Here is a 21,144-nt window from a genome sequence, read left to right on the forward strand (position 1 = left end):
CTGTTTTATATCGAGTTCTATGAACATATTGACTTACCCTCGTACTAATCATCACCAGAAAAAGTATTGGTAATGCTTCAGCTGTTTAACACTAACATCCAGATTCCGCAAATATTCCAGAACACCTTTCCTGCAAACAGATCAGACAGTAAGCCTGATCACCTGATTGACACAGATTGCTCAGTTCTACCCTGGATTTCACTGCAATTCTCTATGACGTAATTCTTTTGTTTCTTTCTTAATGTTGTTAAATGCGAGTCTGGACCAGACAATCCAATGATCAACATCAAAAGCATCGATATGTGGGTTACGATGACGTGCATCAACCATGTCAACCTGAATACCCGAACCCGTCAGTTGCCTCTTATGACAAGGATGCTTTGGAGAAGACCAGTTCTAACCCCGATCGTCACTGGTCTCAACAGGACTACAGATAACTGTCACCATACACTATTTTTTCCTCAGAAAACATCAATATTTGTTCGGGGAATAAATGTTCAATTCAACAACATTGTTCATCCTCGTCTTAATACCGAGGAACGTGGTGTTCGCTCATCAACGCAAAGGTCTGAGTTCAAATCACCACACGGTGTATGTAAAGCCCATATCTGGCACTTTGAAGGACAATTATGTTAGCTATCTCGCTGTCCTATCTTTACTAGTGAAGTGCTGGTTACTGTTTAGTTGCTTAGCAAAGCACAAAGGAATATTAAAGGCATATGGCGGCGATTTGATACTTACTTTTATATCAATGCACATGCAAGTATGATTGTGGATCCTTCTACTATAGCCCGTTTGGTTCAAAAGCGGACCGACCAATTGCAGCCTCACTCGAACACTAATAAACATATAATACTCAATGGAACGCTGATCATGATCAACGCTTGAGACCAACTCTGAAACCCATGTATATTGTCTGAGTGATTGCCCTTTTAGAGGTTGATGAATAATGTGTTGTTAACTCTTGCTTAACAATAGTTAAACTTAAGGTCACATTATAATATAAGTTGTCATCCATAACCTATCAAACATTTCTCACGTTGATTAAGTCTGAGTTAATTATATTTCAAAGAATCAACATTTGTAAATTTAAAAGCTTTATTATACCTACAACATGTTAAAACAAGTACGGAATTGTCACTCCTATTGTGTTGACACAGATTATTGTGGGTATACATGGGTTGTTAGAGGTAATACTACCCTTGTATGTAACATGATCTACAGTAATTTTACATGCATGTAACTCCATACAGTTTACTGTCTGAACAATGTGTCACCAGCTACTGCTAAATAAACACTTAATCTTGCATAGTCTGTGTACTGATAACAACCATAAAGAATTTTCTATAAAATACACATCAAAGAGTCTGAATCAAGCTGTCAAAAAGATTATTAATACTTTTGAAAAACAAGTAATTCAAATTATATTTAATGACTAATGAAGCACTGGCAGATATATGGTCACTATGTTTATGGCCATCTTGTAAATGCCCATACAGCGTGTCCTCATTGGACTCCTTAGACAAACAAGCCAAGGCAAGAGAAATCATCAATATAAGACACTGTATAAAAACAAAATAATCACCTGAGTGTTAACTATTTCCAAGAAGGAGAAAACCTTCAGCTGCTGATGAAATTCAGTTTCAATATGAAAATGTGTGCACAACCTTAATGCCACATGTACACTTGATAAACTTAAAGATGCCTGTGCACTCTCCAAGCTTAAAGATGCATGTGCACTCTCCAAGCTTAAAGATGCATGTGCATTCAGCATGCTCAAGGATGCATGTACACCGAGCAAGCTTAAGGATGAATGTTCACTCCACAAGCTTAAACGTAAGTGTGAATAAGCACTCAAAAAGTTTAAAGCTGCATGAGCACTGAAAACTTTTAAGGATGCATAAGCACTCAGCAAGCTTAAGCCTGCATGGGCATGCTGCAAGCCTAAGGTTAAATGTGCACTCAGCAAGCTTAAGGACAAATATGCACTGAAAAAGTTTAAAGCCGCAGGAGCACTCAACAAACTTAATGCATGTATACTGAATACAACAAAAAAGCATGTGCAACAAGGAAGCACATGTTAGAAAGCAACACCTTACACAGTTTACACACCATGTATAACCACCAGTGATCATTAGGACTATATGAATTACCTGTTAAGACAATACCAAGCAGCTGTTAACACTATATGATGTAACTATTAGGACAATACCAAGTAACCATTAGGACAATACAAGTAACTGTGATTACTATGTCATATAGATGAAAGCATCATATGAAAACTTTCCCCAAAACAAACATTAAAACGTGTCTGAGCAAATGGAAATGTTAGGTTATTATTATCCAAAGTTAACAAATATTCCAGAGATGTTACAAAGCCAGGAATGAGCAGGGAAACATTCATATCAGCATACCAACATTTTCGCCAACAGCACATAATGTATAATGTCTGCACTACCATATTACAACATCTACAAAACGCAAAACACACTCACTATTCTGTTACCTCAGTTCTATGACCAAAACATTTTCCATGTCTAAGAACACAAGAAGAATTTTGTCATGAGATCTTGTAGAATAACTAAAAAAACATCAACTTCACATTCACAGCATTTCATGTCTGCCATGCTAGTTTTAGGACACAAGTGTGAAAACCCTTTTTTTGTCCCACAGAGCATTAAAACAGTCATTAAGGCATACCCCAGTACTTTAATAGGACAGTACATGTAATAGTTTGTACCAAGTCATTATATTCCATTTTGGAAGATAAAAGAACATTGACATTCAAGCTGAATCAATTATTAGTCAAAATGAACAATTTTTTACATTTTCTTCCTGATAATACAGTAAAATACAATCTGGATTAATATTTTTTAGATGGATGTTAATATTTTTTAACATGGCTGCCTCCTGAAATAGCTGCTTCAGAAGATGCTGAATATTGTTACAGCAACCAACAAGGGTAGTGCTTGTGAAAATGGTCATTTCTTGGCGGAATCCAATGCACCCTCTCCAATAACACCTTTTTCCTTTTTCTTTCTTTCAACAGTTCTTTTGCACACTCTTTTCCCAAACACTTGGTATCAACTCAAAATTTCCTCGCCATTTTCCTTCCAACATTTGCAAGAAAGTGTTTTCAGGAATAAACAAGATTACATATTTTACCATGATGACCAAATATGTTCTAAGTAAATAATTTCTCCTCTGACATCAAATTTGTGTGATAACATGTTTGTTTGTTTCTAAACACTGCACTGGGCAAATTCCAGCTATATGGCAGATGTATGCAAAATAATCAAGTCTGGACCAGGCAATAAAGTGATCAACAGCATAAGCATTGATCTATGCAGATGGGATACGATGACATGTGTCAACGAAGACAAGTCTGACTGCCTATCCCATTAATTGTAAACTCCAATTCTAACGCTTAGAGTAATATCAACTTAATCTCAAAACACATTATGTAAATCAGATCAAATAGTTCAAAGATCACTTCAGGACTCATACACTAACAGTTAAATTAAACCAACATCTTCCAAATATGGAAACATGACTTTATGACTTAAGTGCTGTACAGATAGAATGATGTAGACTCACTGATGACAATTACTAGGCACTGATGAACATGACACAAACAATAGTACTTCACCTAACTGCCATTTTGGTGTCACTGTTTAAATCAGCCAAATAGACGCTCCACTCAAACTACAGTCTGATATGTAAGGCCAGACCAATTTTATTTCTTGTTTTACGGATATTTGTCCTCTGAAAACGTTAAGGCAGACGCAAAAGAAAAAAAAAAGAATTTCAATCAAAACAATTTTCCTTCTAAATATCCAAAGTATTTTACTTTTGGCAATTTATGAAGTGAATATGGGTAAAAAAAACAACCTAAAAAGTATTTTCTTGTGAATTTACAATTTCAGCAAATAAAAACATTAGGTTTCTATTTTTTGAGAGGGGAAAATTAATTTCTATGTTTTTTCTTCTTCTTGAAAAAATTGTGGCAGATGGATCCGTAAAACAAGAAATACAATTGGTCTGGCCTAAACACGAATATAAAACACACATTAACTTGACTAATATGATAACTATGAAGTTTATATGTTCTAAAATATCAATGTGTTGCATACCATTGCTCTCAATACTTTCCATTTCCTGGAACAAAATTATTACACTGACCACTGAGTGAGTATTATTTTCGCCATAAACCATTACATCTGTATCAAAACATTGCTCAACATAACATCATCATATAAATGTGAAAGAGTCAAGAAAAAAAATGGTTTCATTCTTAACTGTAGTGTAGTATACATGTAAAAAGCATAAAAACTTGATAATTCAGAAACTTCCAAAAAAGATAGATTATACATGAGACAATTTAGTAAAACATTATAACTACAATCTGTAAACACTGGATATTTCCAGGAAACACACATTACATATCTCCCCCGAGAAATGAAAGTCTGTACATAATGTTCTGTTTAAAATACATCCAGTGTTCGTAGGGCTGGCTACTGAAGTAGATAATAAAGATCGATAAATAAATAACAACTGCTTATCGGGAAATACTGGAGAAGTAATTTTGATAAAAGATGCCGAAATCAAAATTTCACATCAGTTGGAAATGGTGACATATTTATGCATGGATTACTGAAGAAACAGCATCCCGAACATAGTTAAGAGACGTCCATGAATAAAGACTTGACTTCGTGTAATAAGTGAGTATATTAACACAACATTTTTGTCATGAAAATTCATGCATATTATCCGACACCATTTTCGTCATGAAAATTCATGCATATTATCTGACACCATTTTCATCATGAAAATTCAAGCATATTATCTGACACCATTTTCATGAAAATTGCTGATAACTATTCCCATCGATAATATTTGCGATTATCAATCTTTTCAACTAGCACCAGCTGTTATCCAACAGAACATAAGGAATAACTGAGTAATTATCACCTTAAAAATCCACAACATGTTGAGACAGATCTTGTAGAACAATTACACTCATGGAACCCAGAATCACCTGCACAAAGGCCAAGAAAGGTATTTTTTCATTAACCTGTGCTGTGCCATCTCCATGCTTTCTCACACACCTGGCTGTCCCTTTCTCTGCACTCCTCCCTTTCAACAAATAGTGAATTGTATCAATATTTTAATGATAGATTGTCAAACAACTTGTTTATTTTTAGGACAAAAATTCTGCAAAATCCTCAGAGAATTGGTATGATGTTTCATTATTATCAGTGTTTCATTGAGTATGCTGTCTAATAGTTTTCACATCAGACTGCCATTCATCAGTCCACCTATGAGCCAAACGGACCATAACAGTGAGATAAACCTGTCATCTGGGAAACCAACGACAAGGGTGCCGACAAACCATCGTAATCAGAGAACGACTAAAATGGGTGGGGTTGGTGTCTGGAATTTAACCACCAAATTATTACCTTAGAAAATGTTTTTGAAAAACAATAATTATGCTTCAGGCTATTGAAAATAGAAGTTTTTTCTTCCACAAATAACTCATTATGCTGTAAATATGTTTAAAAAGGTTTAATTAGACTCATACATTTCATTAATAAATGAAATCTGCAGTAGCTGAAAAACATCCGGTCTCCTTACAAAATTTCTCTCCCCCTCCAACCTACGATGTCTGAATGATACACTGCTTAACCAAGAATGTAATAAACATGGCTGAATGGGTAAAATTAACAAAAATAGCAAAGCAAAAACATAACAATGACAAATATATTAAGAGTTCCATAGAAAGGTCATACTTGGAGATAACATATTAATGCAACCTTTTCATATCATGCAAATATAATAAAAAAACAAGCAAAAATCAAATCGATAATCAACAAAGAATTACATTCCAAACCCAGCACTATGAAATGGGAGTAAAATTTTGGTTTAATAAAGCTTGATACAGAAACATGAATGCTTCCAACCTTGACAAAGAACATTATACAGATTCTGTTTGGTATTCTGAAAGATCTTTTGGTTCTGTTCATAAACATGATAAATACTCTCAATGGTCATACAGAATAAAGTCTTTAACTTGAAGTAGGAACATCAGTTTGTTCAATCAACAAATCATACTGATGCTGTGATTATCATTTAACTAGATTAAAAGCTTGTCTTTAACTGTTTCAAGTTTTCCTGAATATATACTTACTGACTTTACAATTCAGTTATCTGAGACAAGGCAGTTGTATATGGGTAATCATGTAACAAGCATAAAGACATAAAAACACTCAATACACAGGGTCATATAACCTTGGTATGCATGATATATACTGGACAAAAATAATTAGGGATATATATTAATTTTGAAATCATGAATAATGATCTATTTATTCACTGACAATCTGATGAAATATCATTCATAAAAATATCAAATCTCTAAAGTATTTTGTCCCATATATGACATGCATGATATATATGTGTAAACATATACCAATTACAAACACTGGCATCAAGTATTTTCTGCTTCCAATATTCGATCAGTTTTAGCACTTGAAAATATGCAATCAGAATTAAAGATTTTTGTCAACTTCTGGATTTCTGGATTTCTGGATTTCTAGCATTTAGAAATGTGAAGTAAGTCTTTAAAGGAAATAATTACTCGCCCGTTGAAGATACTGCAGTGTAATATTTTATGACAATATAACTCTAGTGTAATACCTCTTGATGTATGACGTCAAAATGGTTCAAAGTTGTGACGTCACAATGCCTCAGTTTCTGTCAATTTATGTTGGCAAGTAATAAACAGAATACTAAACTCACTTCCGTGAAATACCATTATTATTAAACTCATTAAAGATTTCGTATCAAACTCACTTTCACTTGTTTGTTACCAAATCATTAACTCCTTTAATAAATATGCTATTACATGGAAGGTTGTTTAGTATCTTCTATATACACATTGTTGGGGAGAAATATATAACCACTGACATATGTTAAAGTTATGTCCAATAAAAATACTTCATATAGAAAAATCAAGTCACTTTACAGTTCACTCCTTTGTAAAACACAACATTTAGCCAGGGTTGTGTGTAATCCAATCATTTTACCAAACGAGCTTCTGTTTAACACAATAGTTAGTTTTACTATTGCTTTCAACGTTATGAAAATTGTATCACCTGTCAGTTTAGATGAAAGACTGGTATCTAAAGATTTGAAGAAGTTTAAGACCATTTACATCATCTTGTGCTATTTAGTGATCAAGGTGAAATATTCTAAAATGGAACCATGTAATCATTGTGTTCTTGGCAAATCTGGCCAAGATGTATCCTTATTTCTCTCAACCAACATATTGACTGTAACGTTCATGCCATATACACAAAACTATTTTCTTTGGTACCAATTCCAACATACCTGCGGCTCATTCAAGAGAAAACAGAAGGAATAAAAGAAGCAGAAAACACACATTACCATGTAAAAATTGTATGAAACAGCCCCAAAATGGATAAACTTTATATGAAATACGACATTCATTGGTAAAAAGGTCATTGCTCATTGGTGTAGTCCATGATCACTCACTACAGTAATTATGATGAAAGAAGACACAATTAAGGAAAGAACAACATCTAAGGATTAGTTAAATCACTGTGAGCTGGGCTGTGCTCAATCACAAGATCAGTCCCTGCAAATCAGTATCTGCCTCATCAACAACACTTTGAAGACAGAGAGTGAGTGAGGAAGTTTAGTTTTTATGCGGTTTTTAGCAATAGTCCGGCAAATATTACAGCAGGAAGCATCAGAAATGAGCTTCACACATTGTACCCATGTAGGTGAGCAACCATTTCATATTCATGCACAGAGAACAGTGCATACCTAACTCTTGAAACAGAACTGATTTTAATGCTAACTTTGTTACTGAAACACATTGCTTATTCAAGTTCTTATGATTCATTTAATATTCTTATAAGATGTTGAAGGACTACTGTAAGTGCACATTGGGATATATTGTATATAACAATGGAATATTAACCAAAACATGGATATACAAAATGGTGAGCCTACAACAGGAACATTATACATGACTACCTCATATAATTATTCATAAGTAATACACACCTACCTATACAGTGAGTAAAATTGTTATTGTAAGTTACAATGACATCAACTTGGTACATTCAAAAGCAAAGTTTCCATAAAAAACTACATGAAATGATAAATTCTACCAAAAAATGTGGACTACGAACATAATGTTAACTTTACAAGGCACTCCATGTGTTCAAATCCATAACATAAAATCTTTGCTATTTCCTTCTTGTTATGTGCTGTAAAGACCAACCCACACAAACTTTGAACCCTCAATACCATAAATAACAAAGCTCTGTTTTATATAAAACTTGTTTCAACAAATGAAAATATTGACCTCCTTTAGAAGAGAGGAAAACATGAATATAATTTCAAAGCTTTTCCCAGGAACCAGTCGTGGATATAAATTGTACATGTTTGGATATGACAAATATCCTAAACCCATATGTTCTGAAGAACTCCATGTAAGTGGTGAATACACACACCTTGTATATGACATCTGAATAAACCTTATCCTGCAGTATTTCCTTGGTGCATTATATTAGCTACATACACTAACTAACTGAAGTGTCTGTAAAATCATTATCCAGAGCTTGTCACTCAAGTTGATGTCTTGAAATAGCCATCCCACTTCACTTGGTGTTTACTGGAACTGGTTCCGCTGAAACATAAAATTGATGAGCCATTATAAAAAATCTTTGAAACTGATGACCTTGACACATAACTCTCTGGCTTAATTTGTGACATTTTGGGGGAAACACTCTTGGTAATTTAAAAAATGTCAGACAAAGAGTTGTACAAGTCCTTAGCATGGCATATTATCAAGTATTAGCTTCAACATGACCAACGGATTGATTCAAAAGTGGCATAACATACAAGTTGTACATCATCTCTATAACACTATAAGACCTTTATGGCATAACATAGATTTTGACCCTTCAGTGGGCCCACTAATGAACCATTCAATAGCTGAGAAATACTGAGAAAGTGAAATCCCAAATATGGCATGTGCTGCATTCAATAGCAGGTTTAACTTGCCCTTTCTCTCACACACTGTTGTCAAATGTCACAAATAAATTATACTGCAACACGGGGTGAGTTTCATGCCACTTTTAGCTATAGTCAAGCAGTATCCTGGCAGGGACACCAGAAATAGGCTTTGCACATTGTACCTATGTGGGGCTTAAGTGTTAGAAGTGAATGACTTAACTACAAGGCTACCCCGTTGCCCCCATATTCTGCAACGACTGTGTTAATTCCCAATATAATATCCCAATAAGCACTTTTAAAATTGTAAGAGAACGTTGGTAACTCAACTGACATTCTTCTGCTATTTTAATAATGCTTATTCTTCAACACACAGATATTAAGCAAATTCAGTACATCCAATGTAGTTGCACCATCAAGGTTTATCAGTGTGCCAAATACTTTTTGCTGTATACACATGCAAGACTGAGGGAAAGAATCGCCAAGCAGTCTACCTGCTGCCATATTCCCAGCATCACCTTAGGTATAGTGACATGGGTACTCATCTCAGGAAACATCCTGTGTCCACTAAACCACACAGCCCGAAGACACAACCCAGATTTATGTCATGCGCATGGAATATTTTGCCACTTCAGTGAGCATGAATAACCAGGCAAAGAGAGATACCATCAGTTACAGCCTTCAGAAGTATGCTGAACATAAGTTAAGCATAACTACAAGTTGGTGGTTCACTCACACAAACAACATGCTACAACAGTAGGTGAAAGACATGTATGTGAAATATGTTCCAAGATACACACAAAATAAAATAACTTCTACTAAATGCATGAAAATTAGTCTTACAAGGGTTAATTAAAATGCAAGTATATGGGAATTTCACAAATGATGACTCACTTCTGGCCAACTGCTGTATATCAAAAAAGCCCATGTTACATTTGGCCTTAGTCTCAATGACATTTTGATTTCATGCAGCTTTCAGTTTTGCATAAGGAATCAAATATATATTCCAATTTGTAAACTTGCTGGAGTTTACATGTCCATGTAAATCCTGGGCTATGAGCTTATGGTCAATGTATATCAATGTATATCAATGTATATCAATGTATATCAATGTGCCACATACTTTGTGAGAGTTAAACCCTCTGATTGTTGCTTGTAGTCGCCTGCCCTTGCAAATAAGCTAATGCAGCACTATGCAATATTCACTCACTAACTGCTTCAAGTCCAGCTTTAATTGCAAATTACTGTCCATCCCATGCATACAATACATCATTAGTAGGCGTAAATGTTTGTCTAAAATGTTTCATGCCAAATACAAATGAACTACCCTCTTGGAAAATGAAAGTGTGATGTTTTTAATACTTTCACCTGGGGCTTAAATGAGTAATCAAGTACCCAAGGCTGTTTGAGTTTCAGTAAAACACGAGTTTCATGACTTGATGATTTGCTTAAGAGAAACAAATCTATTTTACATGCTTTCTAATTTCTACACACACAGGAGAATAAAATAAAAATGTGTTATTTACTCAATCTATGTTACTAGTGAGGGTTGGTGTTAAAATTTTATCAATAATGTTTCACCACTTCAGTAAGTTTTAGGATGATTCTACATTAGTCACCACCATTGTTACATATTATAGCACATCTCAATCAACATGTCCCAGAAGTTACAGGAAGGATTGGTTACATGTTTTAAAAGCTAGGTTATTGCTGGCTAATTATAGAAGCTTCATGAGTCTATGTCAGGCTGAACTCTTAAATATACAACAGTGTAGAGAATACACTGATGGATTCCTAACAGGTATCTAGCATAGATAGAGTTGTCCCACGTCCCTTCTCCCTTTCCATTCCCCATCTTCCAGGGCACAAGGGTGGTGGTGTAGCCAAGTGGTTAAAGCGTTCGCTCGTCACGCTGAAGACCTGGGTTTGAATCCCCACATGGGTGCAATGCGTGTAGTCCATTTCTGGTGTCCCCCACCATGATATTGCAGGAATATTGCTAAAAAGCGGCGTAAAACCATACACAGTCTGTCAGTCAGTCTAGGCATTAGAGCTAAACATGTTTTTACCCATAAAAGCACCACTTTTGGGATCTACATATATCTCAAGACTTCAAGTTACATATTGGATCCCATTTGAACAGTTGTTATTTCACTTTAACTAAAATATTCAGCAAAATGAGACAACTGAACAGCATAAGTATCCTGTTCCCAATCCAATTGCGCTTCTGTTAATGTGACATAAAAAAGCCATTTTACATAATTAACAGTTTTATGACAGTGAGAGAAAAAGAAAAGCACCAAATATAATGCCTCTACCTGGTTTCATGCACACATTTTTTTATATCAGTTTGATTACTGTTTAACACAGTACTCAGCAATATTCCATCTGTGTGTGATCTTTAAATAATCTGATCTGGAACAGACAATCCAGTGATCAACAGCGTGAGCATTGATCTATGCAACTTGGTGTCTGTGCCCCTTGATTTGCCTAGGGCTTTAACATGTTTACTAAAAACAAGTCAAAAAGTGTGAGCAAGGCTAAATGATATCCCCGACCCTAACTTCAGGTGAACAACAATGTATAATGAATATTCTTGACAAACTTACAAGATCTATATCCAACTTAGCACTGCAACATCTTATAGGCAAAACTGAACCCAATTAATGAAATAATTGTAATTGTAAAGTTATCAGTTGAACAAATTTGATGTAGCACATTTTGACTGGGTTAAGAGATACACTCTGTGATAGGTCTCAAGATGTTAAAATATCAAAATATAACTTGGAATTCCACCTCTCATACATATGCAGGTGGTCTCAAAATTGGAGAACAATCCATTCAAATGTGTTCAAGTTATTGGCTGAAACAAATTTCCTGGTTACAGGTTTAAAATATGTAAATTGACATAACTCTTTCAGAAAATACAAAATTAGAAGCAAAGTTGGCACTGCACCTCATCTTCAGACAAAGAAGCTGTTTTGCTACTTTGAAAACATTCTGACCACTTTTCACGTGAAATATTAAATACTATAATCAAATGTCACTGTGTGACTGCACCTATTTTTCAGACAAAGAAAATTTCAACACAATCAAACCAATAATTTTTACGTTATTTGTTGAACATGTATGTCTTTGAATGGATGAAATTCATTGGCACAACTGAATACCCCCCTCCCTAAATTCCTTTGTCAATAAACAGCACATAGGAATGACAAACAAGTGTGTTATTTTCCTCATTACATGAATGCCCTGTGTCATAGTTAAGACGGATTATGGAATGGCCTGATATTTTCATAAACAGCAGGACCACTACGGATCAGTGAAGTCATACCACTGTGTCCTCATCTGTCCTCAGGATCCAGGTTATTCAGCTAACACCAGTAATCTGGTTTAACCTTGCTGATAATGTCACTGCTTACTGTTGTACATATACTGGTTAAAACGATTACTGTATTACCTCTGTTACAAACCCTGCTCCAATTGTGAGTGAGCGGGTATGATTTAACGCTGCTTTGGGCCAAATTCCTGCAATATCATGGCAGAGGACACCAAAAATGGCCATCGCATTTTGTGTCCATGTGGGGAATCAAACCCAAAGTCTTCGGCATAACAAGCAAATATTTTAACCACTAGGCTACCCTATCACAACCCTTACGCCAAAAAACAACTCGAGACCTCTGTCAAGACAAAATCTTTGAGTGACCTTGGGTGTCCTGTATAAATAACCATAATAAGATGGAAAGTTTACAAGCCCCTAATGTTTTCTTGTATTCACTGTATATGCAAAACACATTTGTCACAGAGAACAGGGTTGTGTAACTGCTAAGTGACAATCATCAAAACTAACTTCTTAGAAAAGATTTTTACTACAGGTATATCACTCAAAACAAAAATGACATGTACGGTTTAAAAATGTGCAACTTCTTACCCATATAAGAAAGCCTTCATGCTGAATTTAAAATATGAATTATCAGACAAAAGTGATTGTGCTGAGAAAACTATGATGAAGTTTTGTTTAGACTGATTCAATACAGTTACTTTTGTCACAGGCAGCTTTAAATATAAATGAAATGGAACAGCCTTGACTCTGTTCACTTAATGCAATGAACAGTCATGCTTTAAGGCCACAGATTAAACAAGAACTAGGAGGTGTTTTTGCAGCATTGGTGTGACCACCAAAGCAATTTTGCTTGCACATCACATCCGTGCTTAGCTGAAACTTGCACTTGAAACCTTCAGCCACCAACTGAGAATAAATTAGTCAAAATGTGAATAATTCAGGTGGTAAAATGATTTCATATCAACATAGATCTTTTGGACATGAGAGGACAATATTTTACTAGTGTGTCTTACTGTCATATTCGTTGACTAATCCTTCTGTCACAAATATCCACAAAAATCTTTACATTTACTGTTGCAGATAACGAACGTGAGCGTTGGGCTTGCCTATTGGTTAAAGTGCCCGCTCGTCACACTGAAGATCTGGGTTCGATTCCCCACATGGGCACAATGTGTGGAGCCCATTTCTGGTGTCACCAACATGATATTGCTGGAATATTGCTATAAGCTGCACAAACCACACTCACTCACTCACTCACTCACTCACTCACTTCCATTCAGTTAACACTGAAAATTCTTTCAAACATGTTTCTTCAACAAATGAGTGAGTGGGTACGGTTTCACACCACTTTTAGCAATATTCCAGCAATATGGTGGGGAACACTCGAAATGGGCTTCACACTACGTGGGGGATTAAACCCGAGTCATCAGTGTGATGACTGGGCACTTGAACCCCTTGGTTATCCCACAATCCCTTCTTTAACATGTAAGCGGGGGATTCTGGGCTTGTATGTGTCAGAAAAGTGAGTGTCTAAAATAACATGGGCTGATATTTGGCCAAAGATCTCATGCTGGTATGTCAAATAAAACTGTATTGAAAAATAATTGTTTACCAACAAGTGCAGACTTACTTGCTTCTCTAACAGAGATGACTGAACATTCATGATTTTTTTTAACTTGTATGGTAAATTCTCCACAGGTTTTGATAACATTATTCTGAATAACCTATTTATCAAGCCTATACTGATAATAACAGTAAATGAGTATTTTTTATTAACACTACTAAGACTATGAAGCTTTTCATTTTCTCCTTATATTTTCACATTTCATTTTTTGGATGCTGCTTCACTGGTTCATAAACCTTGGTTTTGTAAGTCTGGCTTCAAGCTGGATTTGGAATTTAGCAATGATATGATAACAGAAAGGCAAAAGCTGACATATTTCTGGGCACTTCTGATTCTGCATTTAGGTGTTAAACTGAACATGTTACAGGCTGACGTTCAGCAAGCTCCCCCTGCTATTAACATGTCTCCAAGACAGTCAGTGCATATTGTGGACTTACACATATGAAGCAGCAAAAATGGCTCATAGAATTGCCTTGGGGATATCATTAAACATTTCTGTAAAGTTTGATCTGTTTCAGTAAAGTTTGATCTGTTTGTTAACTTCCACTTGTTGATAGTAAACGTTTCAGTAAAGTTTGATCTGTTTCTGTAAAGTTTGATCTGTTTGTTAACTTCCACTTGTTGATAGTAAACGTTTCAGTAAAGTTTGATCTGTTTCTGTAAAGTTTGATCTGTTTGTTAACTTCCACTTGTTGATAGTAAACGTTTCAGTAAAGTTTGATCTGTTTCTGTAATGTTTGATCTGTTTGTTAACTTCCACTTGAAACGTTTCAGTAAAGTTTGATCTGTTTCAGTAAAGTTTGATCTGTTTCTTAACTTCCACTCAACCTCTGAAACAAACCTATGATGTGGTGGAATATTTCAAAAAGTACCCCTTTGTCAATATTACAAGTGTGAGTGTGTGAGTTTAGTCTTATGACTATTTTATTAACATTCCAGCAATATCACAACGGACACTAGAAGTGGACTTAACGCATTTTATAGGCAGATCAGGAGGGGAGTAGCAGAGGTGCACACACACCCTTTTGTCCTGAAAGTTTATTATATGACCTGTGAAAACAGGTGAAAATGAAGCATGCAAAACATCTCAAGAGTTTACATTCCTCCTTTCCTCGAAATACTGTAGGTACCACTGCATTGTACTTATGTGGAGAATTGAGTTGGATCTTCATTGTTGTGAGTGAACGCTTTAACCACTAGGCTACCAGCCCTCTTAGACCTAAGATAGGATATAAAATATGTGACACACAAGAAATCATTATTCAGATGACACAGAGATGAGAGGTGAATACATTGTTGGTTAATGGGGTTTCATGCAAATGAGGTCATGGAGTATACATACTTACGAGGAAATGAATATATACTGGAGTGAATGGATTTGGTCACTGAGCATGAACAGCATGTCTGGGTCATGGATTATTTGATATTATTCTTCCTAAGGGTAACAGGCATTACTTACAGTTTTCAAAATGGCTGCACCCCACATTAAGCTGCAAGTGTGTTTTTTTTTTAAGACTTGTTACTTTCTAAAGATTCTTTGTTCATGTATACCCAATAAATTGAGTAAAACTATAAGTTATTCACTGGTCATACCGGGGGGCATGAGTTGATGTACCCTCAATGTTTGTTTATATTTCCTGAGTCTGAAAGGTGAGGGGAACATAAACTAACATCGAGGACACATCAAGCCAAGGGACCAGTGGACAATGTATTTATCTTACCGAACACATTAATGTTAATTTTGAAATGTTTGAAATATGGGTACAGGATTGTACACTAAGCCAGAGTGTGTGGAACAAACGATTTGAATCTTGCATCTTGCTGTTTTTCCCATAGGTATTGTGTTAGTAAAGTCGCTGCGATGTAATTCCCCATCTTAATATTCACAGGGACTACAGTTGAACGTTGTCAAATATTTATTGGAATGGAAAGCAAACTTTTTGTAGCCATCGCTTGACTAAATTGCTGACGACACAAGAAAAACAGATTTAGAGTTATCTCCCTTCCATCCATTTACATTCATCAAACATCGGTATTTTCCATGCATCATGCATGATTCAATTTTATATGAGATAAAGAAGTACTACCATGCAGTACTGAATGCGTTGCCATTGGTAGCAGGATACATTGAAATTTACCACGCTTGTAAGTGGGGTATAAGAAAATAATTGAAGAGTGCCCAGCCAATCACAAAACGACATTTATGAGTGAGGTAAGATAAAAAAACATTGTACCTCTTAACAAACCAGACAAATCAATACTGGGTACATTTACATTCACAAGTTTTTCAATTAACAGACTTAGGAATGTCTTGTATATTTTTCATTTCATCTTGCAGCATAAAATGCTATCGGAAGAGGTTGTCACATGAGCAAGTGTGTCATGCAACTGATACAAAATGAGAGTGAAATTTTGTATTTTGTATTTCTAGTGCCCATTGTTACACCTGGCTGTCAGGTAGGATGTCATGTAGACCCTTAAGAAACAAAAAGTATATCAACTATAGAACATGAAGGTCCATAATCAGAGACAATGTTTGGCACATCTGAATTAATGCAGTCTGGGGACCAAGAAACACTTTCAGTTTCATCTTATTTATGTTTCATTTCAATGAAATAATGAAGAACTATTATGGATTGTCTGTACACTATCAGAGCTCCACATAAGATGTAGCTTATGTGGGTACTGTACCCACTGTATTTTCTTGAAGTGGGTGTTATGAATTTTAAAGGTGATATTTCATTTTCCATTACCCACTGTTTTCAAATGTGCAAGTATTTCAGTGATTTTATTCACATAAGTATATGGCATTGAGTAAGTGTACTAAGCAGGTATGTTCTGACTTGTGTCATACCTAATCCTAGCCACTTAAACACTTCATAAAAAGTCAGTCACCCTATACTGACAGTACAACATTAGCCCTAACAGTACAACTTGACAGCAAGCGATGTGTTTTTCATTACACAAGTGATTGTTATAAATTTATTTCATGCGTATATGTTTGAAACATTTTGCGTATATAACATAAATGCTAAATTGGTACGCAACAATTATATTTCAATGCGTAATTGGATATTTTTTATGTGCATTTTAGCTGGACACAGCATATCTGGGTCACTGAATACAGTCATTTCAGAGATTAAATGTAAGTACAGCTGCATATCAGTGGTCATTACATGATAATCACAAAACACTCACATGTGTTCTTTTGCCAAAATACTGGTTCTCAGAAAAAAGTATTGCAACAATAATCATTTGCAAAGCATACAAGCGTATTGCAATATACTGTATATTAGTAATACTATGCAGCCCTAGTGACACATTAAACCTGACATGGTGTACTTGATAATGCAACACTTGCGGAGCATGATGAGGATGGTTATGGTTTCAACACAACACAACAAATCTGCATAAATATTCAGTGTGGAACAGATCAAAGTACCGTGTACAACTCCTTCAGACTGTCCATCACTGGTCAACTGACCCACTATCTGTTGACGAATTTCTCTTCTGGGCATCGAAATATGCCTACAGCAGCTGTATGCTTGTTGTACAGGGACGTAGTTAACCTTTCTTCACAGGAGGGCAGTATCCCACTCCCAGTCTGTGCAAAAGGTTTTGTACGAGTGCATGCAGAAATAAAACAATAAATATGCAGTTCAAATATCTTTTGCATGTAAAGTTTTCATTAATATCCTGAATCATGTTAAAATGTATTGTTTGTCCATATGTTTCAGTTTTAAGGTACTTTTTAAAATTAAGTGGATCAGAATCTATACGTCCAAATCATGTATGCAAAATATTTTTTGCATGATTCAATTATTTTTTTTGTGTGAAAAATGCACGTTTCAGCGTTAACCCAAACAATGACTATCAATGTTAAAAAGTGTGTTATTTCAATATTTAGATATACAAAAGGATTAGGTAGGTTAACATGCCACATGGTGATCTACAGGTATGACAAACTCAAACTATTACTAACTTTACTTGTCTTTAGTTTGTGATAACTGTAATTCATTAAGTATATTTCGACTATTATTTATAAAATAACTGGCAAAGAACAAGAAAACTGTTTGTTATCTGCTATTTCATTACAACTAATACAAGCATATTAGTTACAACACAATTTACTTAAAATTAAAATTGTGTGGATTGTTGCTCAAGATCTTAATTACCTTATAGTCAGATTTGCTTATTGTGGTGTTTAAATACAAATAAAACATGAAAAAGATTGGTTTAGGTCTAACTTGATGCATTTGTGTTACTGATGATCACTAGTATACTACCAATCAAAAGTTTAGACTCACTAGTGTAGCCATTTACATCAGTCAAGTGTTCTAAACAAAATTTGGAAAAATATTCCAATCTGTTCACAAGAACTGTTTACACATGACCTGATGCATTGTAAAACAAATTTGTAATGTTGAAAAGATTACAGTCATGAGTTCAATAAATTGTTAAAATCAGTGAAAGTTGGTGAATTATTTACAAAACTTTACACCAAAACACACTGGTGCACATGCTTGTCATCAAATTGATGCATAATCCTTGTGCCATTCATCTGCATAAGGTTTGCAGTTGGTTCCCCAAGTTAGTGGAGAAATTCATCTTCAAAGTAACCATATACATGTACATAACGTGTAGTGAGTGCTGTAAGTGAGTCTAAACTTTTGATAGGTAGTACAGCTACTACTCCTTCCTCACAACCCACTGTATCGAGCAACAATAAACCTTTATATTTACATCTCTCAAAGAAAATTCTTTTACCTGGGTATTCACACTTCTAAAAGAACATCAGTTTACTGATTTGTTTGTTGTTTTCAGGGAACATTTTACCTGTTTATATATCCTTTTTGTGTAACAACAATTTTCATTCACCTGTTTATTTGTACATCTCTGGGAACAACAATTTACCTTTTCTTTTGGGTTCTTCATGAAACAACTTTATAACTGTTCATAATTTTTGAGTAACAACAATTTACATTTAGCTGCTATTAGTAGTTTTGGAGGAACAACAATTTACCTGTTTATTTGTACTTCTCGAGGAACTTCAGGTGGAAGGTGCGGAAATGCTTCAAGACCTGCTCAATCTCTTCCAGGGGAGGTAGAATGGTAGTGCGGAAATGGTAGGTCCCATCTTTCTGAGCAAATCCACTCCCAGGAACGGTACAGATTCCCGTCTCCTCCAAGAGACTGAAACAGTAGAAAGCATCTGGCGCCTGGTTGTTTTTCTTTGCTTCTTCAACAGCTTTGGGAGGCAGGTATATCTGTGGGAAGGCATACATGGCGCCTTGAACTTCATTACATGTGATCCCGTCAATAGAGTTAAATGTATCGGTCACAAGACGAGCTTTCTGCTTCAGTAGTGACAAAACTTCCTCCTTTTCTTTTATAAAAAGTTCATAGGATGGTTCCCCTTGTACAGGAGGGTTTGTGACCACATCCATGACGACTTGTCCTGAGACAGGTGGGCATAGTTTGGCAGAGATGCTCTTCAGATACTGCACACGGACAGCTGGATCAAGGTTGATGACCTCAGCGTAGCCACCTCGGTAACCACACTCACCCATGAACCCTTTTGACGCCGACATGAATGATGACAGCTCCATTTGGTTGTACTCTGGTCCCATTTCCATGAGAACTTTCTTGAAGGAGAAGAACTCGCTACCTTGTGCATAAATGTTATGCTGATAAACCTCGTCAGCCAAAATAAACAGTTTTTCTTGTTTAGCGAATCGGATTACAGCCTGAATGTTTTCTTTGGTCAATACTTGACCTGTTGGGTTACCAGGATTAATGATGACAATCGCTCGTGGTTTACAATGAGGTTTGGCTTCAGTTATGGCTCTGTTCAGTTCATCGACCTCTAAGCCCCAGTGCTTTTCCTCATCCAGGTAATATTTGATGGGGTAGGCGTTGTACTCCGCAATAGCAGCTGAATACAGAGGGTACTGTGGTACTGGAATCATGATACCAGCTCGTTCATTTCCACCCTTTCCTGTGAGCAGCAGTGTCAAAATTGACTTGATTCCATCACTGGCACCAGTGGACATTATAATGTCATCAGGATTTGATGGAAACCCATCTCTCTGAGTGATGTAGTTGGCAATATCCTCTCTTATCACAGCCACTCCTGCACTGTCACTGTAGGACCCAAGGCTTGCTCCACGACATCCAGCCAAAATACGTCTTGCCCGGCTTTTAGCATCTTCGGGGAAATCCTGACTATTCAGCAGATCCGGGTATGTACACAATGCAAGCACCTGCCGTATAAACGTTATCGGTTTTTGTCCGGTTGCATGGCAATCGCCAATATTTGCCTTTACCACCTTTTCGAAAGACTTTTGGGCTCCGTTTTTTATTTCTTTGTCGATTTCATTGGCCCGTGTTACAATAGGTCCTCGGACTGCATACTCCATAAGTTTGACGTTCGGATTAAGTGTTTCTACAGTCAAAACCTTGTCTGTGCCTTGTGAACCCATCTTGTCAATCTGATATTGCAAACGACGCAGAGAAAATTACTTACTACTTGATGCAGTCGGTTGGTAATGTGTATTTCCTACAGTCTCAGCCTTAAGTGTCTGAATCCAGTAGCGCACCGTTATTATATGCACCAGGCTTACACAACTAACACTATTTTAGTCCCGACAATTTGCTTCCTCCAGTTGTTTCGTCAGCTGAGCAGGGGCGGATAACTCTAAATGATGTAAAGCCACGGTTCACCTTCACGGAAGGTCACTAAATAAAGTGTGATCGGCACGTACAGTTGTGTGAAAGGATTTATCAAGTGCGCGTCCTCATATGTGGCTGAACCTATACACGTAGTCACCTCAAATTCTGATCTCTTTGCGAAGGATGTCACGGTTTATTGTCAACGTAACACCTGGTATATTGAGGACGCCACGCCCCCCTCACTGAGCCAACGCACACTCAGTGATATATGTATGTCAATATATACCGACAATAAAACACCTGCTACAGTTATGGAAACAATGGAAAGCGAAAAAAACTACTAACGGAGCCGGAGAAGAGGATAAAGATCAAATGCAGGGTTTATTTTTTTTTTATTCTAACACTGTATTGTTAGGTTTATTAGTTAGATATGTCAACTTTATTGTAAATCTGTAAGAGG

General features: G+C 36.0%; 1 protein-coding gene across 1 annotated transcript; it reads right to left on the reverse strand.

The window, feature by feature from the left end:
- Positions 1 to 1,086: 1,086 nt before the first annotated feature.
- LOC137296107 (alanine aminotransferase 2-like) lies at positions 1,087 to 20,699 on the reverse strand. The gene is made up of 2 exons (XM_067827787.1): positions 19,036 to 20,699; positions 1,087 to 8,719 (listed from the first exon to the last, which is right to left on the reverse strand). The coding sequence occupies exon 1, from the start codon at positions 20,492 to 20,494 to the stop codon at positions 19,040 to 19,042; it is 1,455 nt and encodes a 484-aa protein (XP_067683888.1). The 5' UTR covers positions 20,495 to 20,699; the 3' UTR covers positions 1,087 to 8,719; positions 19,036 to 19,039.
- Between the last annotated feature and the right edge of the window lie 445 nt (positions 20,700 to 21,144).

The sequence above is a fragment of the Haliotis asinina genome, chromosome 9, assembly GCF_037392515.1.
Source record: "Haliotis asinina isolate JCU_RB_2024 chromosome 9, JCU_Hal_asi_v2, whole genome shotgun sequence".
Classification (NCBI taxonomy): domain Eukaryota; kingdom Metazoa; phylum Mollusca; class Gastropoda; order Lepetellida; family Haliotidae; genus Haliotis; species Haliotis asinina.